The 12482-nt window shown below is 50.8% G+C and overlaps 1 protein-coding gene across 2 annotated transcripts in view; it reads left to right on the plus strand.

Annotated features, from left to right (window-relative positions):
• Positions 1–12482, plus strand: part of MAPT (microtubule associated protein tau) — a 31719-nt gene that overhangs the window by 15718 nt on the left and 3519 nt on the right. Inside the window, exons 5-7 of one of the 2 annotated variants that reach the window (XM_028498076.2) lie at positions 3174–3266; positions 6594–6675; positions 8615–8727. In XM_028498076.2, the coding sequence (XP_028353877.1) occupies positions 3174–3266; positions 6594–6675; positions 8615–8727 (288 nt within the window). The remainder of the gene's footprint in view (positions 1–3173; positions 3267–6593; positions 6676–8614; positions 8728–12482) is intronic. The other variant, XM_028498075.2, reaches the window with a different exon arrangement.

A 12482-nucleotide genomic window follows, 5' to 3' on the forward strand; every position in this document is an offset into this window, starting at 1 on the left:
CCCGTTCTTTTACCATTGTCTTTTCAATCTTCTTGTTTTATTATTTTGTGTGTTGGTGTGTATTTTCTAATTCTAAACTGCTCCGATTCTCTTATGAAAGCTGGAAAGTCTGCTTCTGGGACTTATCCAATGGAAAGTTATCAATAAAAAATGATCCCCAAAGCAGGAGTCCATGTGGGACTCCTTAAAATTTGAGGGTGGGATGAAATGATTCAAGGACATTGTGCAGAGGTTGACAGCAACGGCCTACAAAGCAGGGTGAGAAAACCTGTTCTACCTCCTCGTCCCATCTCAAGCCTGGGCTGAGGCGTTGCCATGCTGTCTCCTATATGGCAGGAGAGACGTCACCGTTCACCTTGAGAGAGTGTTGTTTTTATTTGGTTTATGAGACAACAGGCTTGAGAACAGCTCAGGCTGTTTTTGTTGTTACGTAGGTAGCCGTGGCCGCAGAACACCCAGATCTAGATTCCTGTGTGGATTCTGCCACTGACTTGAGAAAGTCACTGAACTTTTCGGGGCTTTAAATGGCCTCTTCATCGGGAAGGTTGGGGGCGGGGCCGGGGGGATGGCAGGTGAGAAGGGTGACGTGGAATTAGGTATTTATCCAGCCTCTAAATGAGGGATGGTTTTTACATTTAAAAACCAGGGAAGTTACAAAGGAAGAAATGTTACAAAGGAAGTATATAAAAATGTCAACGTTTGTATGTTAGAAAAAAAAAAAAAAGGACAAAGGAACAATTTTAATAATAATCAAAGAAATGCATAAGCCAACAACACAGATCTACTTATTTTAATCAAAGAAATAAGAAAAACAATTTCTTTTAATGCACAATGCTGGCAGCAACACCGTGAAACTGACTTTCTCAACAGTGCTCACAGGAGAAATTAATCTGACCCAAAACTACTAGCAAAAAAAAGGACAAAGGAACAATTTTAATAATAATCAAAGAAATGCATAAGCCAACAACACAGATCTACTTATTTTAATCAAAGAAATAAGAAAAACAATTTCTTTTAATGCACAATGCTGGCAGCAACACCGTGAAACTGACTTTCTCAACAGTGCTCACAGGAGAAATTAATCTGACCCTTTTAGAAAGCCATTTGGAGAGTTATGTGGAGAGTTTTTAGAGTGTTTGTAACTTTGGCCCAGAAATTGTACTTCTGGCGCTCTGTGCTATGAAAATAATCCACAAAATGGGAAAAACTCCTTGCAGAACGATGTTCATGGTGAGATTGTATTCTTTAAAATGGAATCAATATAAATATCTGATAGCACAGATAACATGAAATGGAATATGACATATTTTTTAAATTAATGCTTCTGATGACTGTAGAACGTGGCAAATATTTGGTAAAGGAGGATATAAAATAGTATGTACACAATAATTACTACCATTTATATGTCTGAGATGGTAGTTTTATTTTTATATATGAGAATTGAAGAGAATTCAAGAAAATGCAACAGGGGCTGTGCTGGGTTAGCAAGAAAACGTTTTCTCCTCTTTCTGGAACCTCTGTTTTTCAAAATCGTAATGTCCTGTTACTTTTTTATGATGAAAAAAGGCATAGCTTTTTACTTTAAAGGAACATAAAAGAAAACAAAGCAGTGGGTTAGATGTGTTCTTCCCAGGTTTTTCAATTCAGAGCAGTGAAATTAAGGAAGAAAACAGGGATGGGGGTCCAAGAGAAGATGACTGTATTTTAATTTTGCCACGTTAAGGACGTCTAAAAATAATATCTCCTATCAATGTAATTTAATAATAATGCAATAAAGGGAAGGCCATTTTATTTTCATTTTTATTTTTTTAAATTTTATTGGAGGAAAGGCCATTTTTAAAACCAAAAAGTAGGACGGACAAATTTTGCTGTCATGTCCTTATTTCCTCCTTTGGCTGAGGACCTGTGGACCCCTTGATGGCCGGCTCTGGCTCTTGGGTCAGATTTGGGGCCCTTCACCCTAGATGAACCAGGCCCTGGCTCTGACCCTCCAGCCGCAGCTGCCCTAAAAGCCGTCCCTGGGCCTCAGGGGCAGTGGCCCCCACCTGGCAGCAACTGAGATCTTGGTGCCATTTCCAAAATTTCAGAGGACAGTGCTGGTTCTTCACTGGAAACTTCAGTTGGCAGTTATTTATACCTGTGATTAATAGAAACTAAGGCCCACTGGTTCCAAATACAGCACTCCTGTTGGAGGACATCTGGTGAGGATGTGATCCCTGCTCTAGCAGACAAAACGCAGAGTTTTTCAGCTCCTCTTCTCTGCACCATGGTTGTCTGTCTGTGAAATACACAGACAAATTGGGTAAAAATCATTCCCCCCTGGAATGTTGATAGCCCCACACCCTTTCCCTGGTGCCTGGAGAAGGAGGAGCCTCTCAGAAATACAATGGGATCTCTACCATCTGGACCACACCTTCCCAGGAAAACTAGGGAAGGTCACCTGGGAACATCGCCCTGTTCCCTCTGAGCGCCTGGTGGTTTGTGGATGAGGCGGAGCCGATGGTGAAGGGCAGGCACTTACCCTGCCTTCCAGGAGGCCAAGGCCTCCCATGGAAGAAGGGAGTCCAGATTTATCTTCTCCATAAAACCACCTGTGTCCTCCCCATGAAGTCTGTGATTCTTGAACCTAGCCATGCATCTGAACCAAGCACCAGGGGTGCTTTTCATAAGCACAAAGACTGAGATTCTAAGGTCAGGAGTGAGGTCTGGGATTTTACAAATATATCTGCAGGTGATTCCAATACCTAACAGACTTGAGAACAGCCACCTAAAGGTCTCGGTGAATGTTCAGAGGGGTCTGGTAGGTGTATGAATGAGGCCACAGTTGGGACTTTTATTTATTCATTTAATAATGTAACTGAGTACATTTCGCTCCATCCCAACCTGGTGGACACTCGCCTCCGATTTTTAGGCCTCCGAGGCGCTCTCTGAGGGGGGGCCTCCATAATGCAATCCTCTTGTAAAGGGAAGAACCGCCTCCTGATGGATCCGTTTTGTAAACCCAGTGCTGTAAGGTGGGGTCCGCCTCCAGCCACTCACAGTTCTGGAATGCTTCCCGGGGAGGTGTGACTGAGCCCTGCCCTCCTCTCCCTGGCCTGCAGCCAGACGTGTTTGTGCGGGGCAGATGCATCTGAGTGTGGTGTGTCACTCATCCTTTTTTCTGGCTATCAAAGGTGCAGATAATTAATAAGAAGCTGGATCTTAGCAACGTCCAGTCCAAGTGTGGCTCAAAGGATAATATCAAACACGTGCCAGGAGGCGGCAGTGTGAGTACTGTCACACTATCCCTGCGCCGAGCTGCGGTTCCGGGTTTGAAAAGTGGCATGAGTGTTTGTACTTGCATATTGCACAGAATAAACCATTCTCGGGCTCGGAGTCTCTCCGGGTCCCCAGGTGAATGTAGCTCAGGCTCCCCACACCCGTGCCTACCGTTCCAGGAGGGGCGCCCCAGAGCTGCATGGGCGGAACGGGGAAGGTGACTGGTCCTCTCTGCAACCTGTTCCTGGTGGCTGGGTCCTCACAGCATAAGCCCCATCTTCGCCCCCGCTCACTGGGAGCCCCACAGCCCGTTTGAGTTTGGGCTGAAGGTGGCAGCACCTAAGACTCCTCCGTCACCTGGGCAGGTTCACTGTAAGGGGCTCCACTGGGGACAGCTGGCCCGCTTGCTCTGACGAGCCGACACAAAGGGCTTTACCATCCTACCTCAGAGCAAGCAGAGGCCATGCTCTGCTCGCCTCTGACTTCTGCGTGTGCAAGGGATGAGCTGATTCTTAAGCCTCTCGGCTCATGTTTGAAAACAGCCCCACCCCCTGGCAGAAGCTCCAGATGCGAAAGAGCCCAACAAAAATGCACCAGGGACCTGCCCGCAACCGAGGGCGGACAGAAATGCTGCTTTGAGCCCTTTTAAACTTGGCCTCCTCCAGCTGTCCCTGCGGGCTCCCTGCCTCCCCAGTGGACGTGTCCCTGCACCCTCATTCTCGCCTGCCCACTTGACCGGCTCTGTTATCCTCCAAGGTCACAGGCAAATGGGTGCAAACTCGCATCCTGAGGCTCGGCCCCCCTTCTCCGCAGCCTCCCTCGCTCCCCCAGCCTTCTTGCCCAGCTGTAGGCAAATGTTTAAGCACGTTGGAGAGCATGAGGTTCGAGACCCTTTGAGGCCCACCCCTGGGGAGGAGGATGGTTTCTGAGAGCAGGCATCTGGCCTCTGGCTGGCAGTGCAGGGGTGACAGTGGGAACCCCCCAGGGGGGGCTCTCTCTCCAGAAAGTGCCCAGCCTGGGCCCGCGTATCATCTGCGTCCAGACCTGGGGGTTTATTCTTGCAACGCGCTGCTGCCTCCTGCCCTGAGCGCCCGGGTCCTGGCTCTGCCACTGGCGAGGCTGCTGCATGGCGCTTCACTCACGCTTCCTCACCAGTGTCTGCTCAGTATCTCCGCTGTGCCCCTGGTCCCTGCTCTCCTGTCCCACTGCCACCTCATCTTCCACCAAGAGAAGAGGTGGGGACCACCCCAGGCTGTGGTCGTGGGCTCCAAGTGACATAGCTGTTTTAGCTTTGACTCCGGCTCTCTGGCTTCCCTGCACATGGCAGGCTCTGGTCAGAGAAGGAAAGACATGTGCTTTCCGGTTTAACTCGCGTCTGGTGTGTCTGGTCAGCTGGGCCGAGGGGTGGGGTCCAGTGGCTGCAGTCAGCGCCCCGCTCCTTCAGGCGGAAGGTGGGGGCAAGGGGTACATTCCCTCTGCGGCTGGCGGTGCCCAGGACATCAAGGGACTTCCTCAGGGGCGCCTCCCCTCCCCCCTGCACTCTCTGCCAGCTGGTGGGCTAGCCTGTGAGCCCGGCAGAGTGCCACAGGATGTCCCGGGCTGGCCCCGAGCGCTGTCCTTGGCCTGTGGCCACTGCAGTACGAGCCGCCACAGAGAGCTCTTCTCCTGGTGAAAGGTGGCTGGGGGGCGACAAGCCCCAGCACAGTGTCAGCCTCAGGCGTTTTGGGGACAGTGTACCCTTGGCCTGGGCTCTGCCTCTGTTTGCTCCCTGGCCCTCTTCTCCTCAGCTGGGAGGTGACTCCCCAACAGGCAGGCTCTGCTCCTTCTCCTAGGGATTCTCCCTGCCTCCTGGCCGGCTCCCTCCCCACCCCGGCCTCCAGTCTGCCTGACACCCCCTCCCTCCCCCTCCCCCATTCCTTTCCCCTCCCTGCCAATCCAGGCTCCCCCTTCTTCACAGCTCCACCCTCCCTTCTCCCCCACTGGTTACCACATCCAGGCTGAAGGGAAGACAAGGAAGCCTGTACACACCAGCCTTCCCTTTCATCTCCCTCATAAAGGGAAGGAGGGGGGTGTTCCCATAGCCGTGCCCCACTCAGAATCCGTCACGACGCCCACAGGTGCGGGCTCTCCACACCTCCCTCCACGCACCCACGCACACAGGCCACGTCCACCTGTCAGCCTAAATCAACTCCATCAGTAATCGGCAGATGCCAGTATGATTTTGATTAACTAACGTAATTTGGGATTGTTCCAGGTGATTTAGACCTAAGTAAAAACTCCTTTTTCTTCTGATGTCCTTGTTAATTAACCCCATTCTCAGGCACGAGGCCGTCTCTCTCCCCTCCATGGTGATGGGCCTCCTGTATCCTCAGGTGACCTCACACGAGGGAAGTGTCACCCAGTGACCATCAGGGACCCCTCACAGCCATGGCTTTGTAGAGGCTTCCTCTAGGAGACCCCTCTGCTAATGCTGGGTCCCCGTGGGTTTCTCCTCCGGGGGGCTGAGATCAGCAGGCAGCTGGGGGGTGGCTGTGTGGCCTGGCCACATGCTGGACCCTCAGGCTGGCTCTGAGCCCTGAGGCCCTTAGGCCTCCTCTACGTGTGTCTGCTGAGCCTCCCTGAGACACTAAACCTGTGATTTCTGCTGTGCCGCCTGCCCACCCTGCTGGTGTTGCTTTGCTCCTTTCTGTAAAGAACCAAAATGTCCAGGACACTGTGTGCCCTGGGGCAGGGGGGCGGGCAGCTGGTGCTTAACTCTTACTGGGTTGTGGGACTGCTCTGGGGCCCTCTCGTGGGCCGTCACTGCTCTGTTGTGGGCTGCGGGGGTTTGTGAAGCTTCTCCTGGGAGGAATGCTCCTAACAAGCCCACACTGCCCTCTGCTCTCAGAGGCCCAGCAGATATGGCTCTCTTGCTTTCCCAAGATTTTTCAAATGCTGCACAAACAGATCATATTGATCCCGTCTTTCCTTCTGTCTTCACTGAACGTGATCTGTCGATTTCACGTCAGGAAAGAGAATAACTTTTTCGCGCGTAAGTGTTTGCTAAACCAAAGGTGTAGGCCCTGCACAATGGGGAAGTAGCCCTGTTTTTCCCTGAGGGTCCTTGTCCTGTGGAATTGAAGGCACTCCATTTGTTTTGTGAAGACCCAGCTCCCCTGGGGCAAGGTTGGCAGAATTCCAACACGTTTTCCCGCCATGACTATAGGGTGTTTTCCTCGTGGCAGACAGGAAAACACTGTCTGAGCAGGGCCCGGACTTAACACAGCTGCTTTTCATTGCATTCCGCCCCCAAGAAAATAATCCGATTTTACTGTCCCTCTCATTCTCTCCTCCAGGTGCAAATAGTCTACAAACCAGTGGATCTGAGCAAGGTGACCTCCAAGTGTGGCTCATTAGGCAACATCCATCATAAGCCAGGTAGCCAGCCCTTGTAGAAGGCAAGGACGGGGCGGGGAAGCCTGAGGGGTGGGACAGGATGGGGTGGTGCCTTCTCCGGAAGTGGTTGGGAAGGACTGATGGGGTGGGCCATCAGGGAGAGTGTTAAGGGTGGAACTTGCTGCGGCCTGGGAGGTGTGGCTCCGTGTGTTGTTCCCGGGCAGGGCCAGGCTGGCCAAGACAAGATAAGGAGGGAGGGCAGATGCTGGTCTAAATCCTAACCTGCAGTTCTCCAGGCAGGCTGCACACAGGGTATGTAGAGCTGGGAAAGGGCCTGATCTGGCCCCCAAAGCCTGGCTAATGTGGATGTCCCAGTTTGGTCCTCAGCCAGCACGAGGGGCATTTTACCAACTGCCCCAGCTACAACATGGGACCCTGGGCTGTTGCCATGTTCCCACTGTCACTTCATTTCAACAGAAAATGATACTGTTGGAACTCCGCATGCTATAACCCTTTCCCTCTTCATCTCATGCCGTATAGAAATCAGTGCTATCTATAGATCTTTCTGAGACAGTGGAAATGTTCTATACCTGTGCTGTTCAGTATGGTAGCCACTAATGACATGCGACTATTGAGCATTTGAAATGTGGCTGGTGCAGTTGAGGAACTGAACGAATGTTATTTAATTAAATTCGGGGAATTCCCTGGCAGTCCAGTGGTTAGGCCTCGGCACGTTCACTGCCGGGCCTGGGTTGGATGCCTGGTCAGGGAAGTAAGATTCCACAAGCCGCACGGCGTGGCCAAAAAGATAAGATTCAATTAAAATTTAAAATAAATAAATACAATTTAAGTAGCTACAGGTGGCTAGTGGCTACCATCTTGGAGAGCTAACTTCCACGTGAAAGGCCAGAGCAGGGCCTTCTGCTTTAGGCCCTGCTCAGGGCTGAGGTCTTTACTTGAACCGTGACTGCAGGAAGAGAAGGTTGTCAGAAACGTAGTCTAGAAGGTGTGTCATTACTTCCTGCCTCCCTTGGACATTTTGTGGGAGTTCAGTCTCTCCCAGTGAGAACTATGCCTCTCCTGAGGCCACCATCCTACCACACTGGGAGCAGCTTTCTTTTTTTTTAAAATAAAGTATGGATATCTTTTTAAAAATTATTTATTTATTTATTTATTTTTGGCCGTGTTGGGTCTTCACTGCTGCGCACGGGCTTTCTCTAGTTGCGGCGAGCAGGGGCTACTCTTCGTTGTGGTGTGCGGGCTTCTCATTGCGGTGGCTTCTCTTATTGCAGAGCACGGGCTCTAGGTGAGCAGGCTCAGTAGTTGTGGCACACGCTGTAGGTGAGCAGGCTCAGTAGTTGTGGCACACGGGCTGAGTTGCTCCGCGGCACGTGGGATTTTCCGGGACCAGGGCTCAAACCCATGTCCCCTGCCTTGGCAGGCAGATTCTTAACCTCTGTGCCACCAGGGAAGTCCCAAGGGAGCAGCTTTCTTAAGTGGCTTTATCCTTCCAAAGAAAGTAATGTAGTTCATCTCTTCCTCAGGCCATATCTCCCACACTTGGGCATGGCATCAAGTGTCTGAGGAGGGAGAAAGGGTCAGGGCCCTTCCTTATTAAGGGTGCATTTTGCCATTTAGTTTAATTCTGAGGTCTTATAGGGCTATAGCTTATATGTTGGCATAGAAAGACTTGACTCTTTGGAAGCCAACTAATTTAGAATAATTTCTCGCGAACTGAGCTGTCATCTACCTTTGCATCATCTAAGGAGGAAGAGTTTGCTGAGTAAATATTTGATGTGCACCCTGATTAGAGAGAGGAAGCAAACTGTTCTCAAGCCCTTTGGAAGGACCTACTTACTCCAAACCAGGCTCTAAATAAAAGCTGGTCTTAGCTTCCCCTCAAGGTTGGCGTCTGCATGGAATCACTCACTTGCTTAGCCCTCACTCAAGGCTTGGTGTCCTTGTGTGTATTGTGTTCCAGGAGGTGGCCAGGTGGAAGTAAAGTCTGAGAAGCTGGACTTCAAGGAGAGAGTCCAGTCCAAGATCGGGTCCCTGGATAACATCACCCACGTCCCTGGCGGAGGGCATAAAAAGGTAAAGGGGCAGGGCGGGGTCCAGGAGGCTGTAACAGAGTCAGGCGGACAAGGCTGGTCCAGTTTCCCACGGCAGGAGAGCTGAGGGTCCTGTATTGACTGGCTTGACGTGGATTCTCAGCTACCACCAGGCTTGCGGGGCTCCATCTGGGCTGCCCTTTGATGTCCCCTGGGAGCTTTAACACACTTGATGCCAGGCCGCACCCTGGAGATCCTGACTAATTGGTCTCAGGTGCCATCTGGGCACCTGGAGTGGAGCTTTTAAAGCCCCCAGGTGACTCTTTAGTGCAGTTAAAGGTGAGAGCCACTGCCCTAGGCCCTGTGGTGGGCAAGCATCCCTAAAAGGAAGTAGCCATCACCAAAGCCAGCCCCAGTCACCAAGAGCCAGTCACGGGAATGTAACCTAACTTTCTAAATGGGTCACTAGGCAGTTTAGAGCAAAACAGGGATGCTGGAATCCAGATTTCAGCAAAGCCTCTGTAAGTGTCCACGGGGAGGCTGCTAGACCAAGGACCTCAGCGTTCCCTGCAGTTTCTAGAGGGTCTGGCTCTGGGTGTCTGTGTGCAGTGGGGGCCGGGGGACACCAGCGTCTCCCTCTGGGCCCATTGCAGAATGCCGTCTTGTGGCCGCACTTTTTCTCTTCTGCATAAATACAGCGAAGTGCCCTTAGGTTTCCTGCCCACGCCTGCCCCGAAGTTCTGCAAGTGGCTCACTTTCAAGTCTTCAGTGCCTCCCAGCAGCTGACTGAGGAGTGGTGAAGGGAGAAGGGATGTCCCAGAACAGGTGTGGGACCCAACGCAGCAGTGAGCAGCGGTGCAGCCCAAGGGGGCCCCGCTGGTCAGAAGTGGCAGCCGGGCCGCGCTTGGAGGTCGCCAGGGTCCCCACGGCAGTCACCACCCCTCCCCCCATCCCGCTCACCACCTCCTCCTCTGGTTCTGAACAGACACAGCCCACCTTTGCGGTGAAAGCCGGACAGCATAGTTTTGGAGAAGCCTTTGCTGCCGTGTTCTTAAATCACAGGTTGCAAAACGACCTGACCCGTGATGGAGGCGCCCGAAGGCGGCGGGGAGGAAGGGGTCCTGGCTCCCCACAGGGCTCCCTGACCATCAGGCTTCCACATACTGGGCTTCTCCAGGTGCAGGAATACTTCTCAGCGCCGCCTGGGTCTCTATTAAAAGTGAGACCCAGGGAAATGAGAAAGTTTTCTGCAGAAGTCCAGCTTGTTTCCATCGCCGTCCCCAGCCTGTTTAATGCAGGGCCTCCCTGCCCCGGGGAGCTTTAAAGAGACCACGTCCCACCCCCAGAGAGTCTGACTGAATATATTGTATATGGAATGAGTCTGGGTAGGCCTGGGCGTTGGTGATTCCCAGTTGAAGGAAGGCCTCTACCCCTGACTCTGGAAGCTTCTGTGTCCTGGGAAAAGCTCTGGGCTTGACTCTGCTTGGAGGCGTGACCCAGGCGAGATCTGCACGCCATCTCGGCGTCAGGTTCCCCTTCAGCAAAGCGGATGGAAACATTCCCGTCCCAGGGTGGTTGTGAGACCCGGATGAGGCAATGTTCAGGAGGATGCCTGGAGCTCTGTACTCATCAAAGAACATGAGTTAGAGCCAAATCCGAGTCAGAACGTCTCCTGTTTTAACTCATCTCTGTGATGCCTCAGAAAGGGTGGGCCCTGCCCTGCCCGGTAGTCACTGACCTGGTCCCAGAGGGTCCTCTTGTGTTCAGTCCCCTATTTCTCTCTGTGATGAGCAAAACTGCTGACAAGCAGTGGAGCATAGGAGCCCCACCACCCGAGTTCCTTTCAGTTTGGGGGATTTGGGGACATTCCCAGGATGCTGTCCCATTTTTCTTTTTCTTTTTCTTTTTTTTTTTTTTTTTGCAGTACGCGGGCCTCTCACTGTTGCGGCCTCTCCCGTTGTGGAGCGCAGGCTCCGGACGCGCAGGCCCAGCGGCCACGGCTCACGGGCCCAGCCGCTCCGCAGCATGTGGGATCTTCCCGGACCGGGGCACGAACCCGTGTCCCCTGCATCGGCAGGCGGACCCCCAACCACTGCGCCACCAGGGAAGCCCCCATTTTTCTTAAGAACATAAGTGTTCTTTATCAAAGCTTATGTCAAAATGGCCTTTCAGTTGTAGTAATAAGGAGGAGTCCTTTTTTCAAAGTAGTAACCCAACGTGAACAAAACAAGCATATGGCTTAAATGGGAGCCTGGTTTTTCTCTACACTCAAATGCCCCTGCAATAGGCCCTCTTTTTTTTTTTTTTTTTTTTTTTTTTTGCGTTACACGGGCCGCTCACTGTTGTGGCCTCTCCCGTCAGGAGCACAGGCTCCGGACGCGCAGGCTCAGCGGCCACGGCTCACGGGCCCAGCCGCTCCGCGGCATGTGGGATCTTCGCGGACCGGGGCACGAACCCGCGTCCCCTGCATCAGCAGGCGGACTCTCAACCACTGCGCCACCAGGGAAGCCCAATAGGCCCTCTTTACCTGGGGTCCAGGGACTCCTGAAATTGTAGGGAGAAGTCGTCATGTGTGTATGAGAGCAGACACGCATGTGTACACATTTTCCTGGTCTCACCAGATGCTCAAGGAGGTCTTAGGACCCAAAAAAGGCTGAGAATTACTGTGTTCACCACTTCAGGACTCATCAGGAGAGAATTATTATGTACTACTGGCATCTCCAGCTAATGCTTTCTGCTTCTGAGCTTCCCAGGTATCCTTTGGAGCTGGGACCTCTGGGTCAAGGATGCTCTACTTTATTTTTTGTTTATTTTTAAATTGAAGTATAGTTGATTTACAATGTTGTGTTAGTTTCAGGTGTACCGTACAGTGATTCAGTTATACATACATACATACATATATATATTGTTTCTCAGATTCTTTTCTCTTACAGGTTATTGCAAAATATTGAGTATAGTTCCCTGTGCTATATAATAGGTCCTTGATGGTTATCTATTTTATATATAGTAGTTTGTACGTGTTATTCCTAACCTCCTAATTTATCCTCCCCTCCCCTTTCCCCTTTGGTAACCATAAGTTTGTTATCTATGTCTGTGAGGAGTCTCTTTCTGTTTTCGAAATAAGTTCATTTGTATGCTTTCCTTTAATTTAATTTTTTAAATTGACGTATAGTTGATTTTCAGCATTGTGCCAATCTCTGCTGTATAGCAGAGTGACTCAGTTATACACATATAGACATTCTTTCTTTATATTCTTTTCCATTATGGTTTATCACAGGATATTGAATATAGTTCCCTGTGCTATACAGTAGAACCTTGTTGTTTATCCATCCTATAGATAATAGTTTACAGCTGCTAATCCCACACTCCCAGTCCTTCCCTCCCCAACCCCCCTCCCCCTTGGCAACCACAAGTCTGTTTTCTATGTCTGTGAGTCTGTTTCTGTTTTGTAGATAGGTTCATGTGTGCCATATTCTAGATTCCACTTATCACACATAAGTGATGTCATATGGCCTTTGTCTTTCTCTTTCTGACTTACTTCACTTAGTGTGATCATCTCCAGTTGCATCCATGTTGCTGTGCAATGGCATTATTTTGTTTTTTTATGGCTGAGTAGTATTCCATTGTATATATATACACCACATCCTTTTTATCCATTCATCTGTCGATGGACATTTAGGTTGTTTCCACGTCTTGGCTATTGTGAATAGTGCGGCTGTGAACATAGGGGTGCATGCATCTTTTTGAATTAACAGTTTTGTCTGGGTATGTGCCCAGGAGTGGGATTGCTGGATCATA

Source organism: Physeter macrocephalus, chromosome 14, assembly GCF_002837175.3.
Source record: "Physeter macrocephalus isolate SW-GA chromosome 14, ASM283717v5, whole genome shotgun sequence".
Classification (NCBI taxonomy): domain Eukaryota; kingdom Metazoa; phylum Chordata; class Mammalia; order Artiodactyla; family Physeteridae; genus Physeter; species Physeter macrocephalus.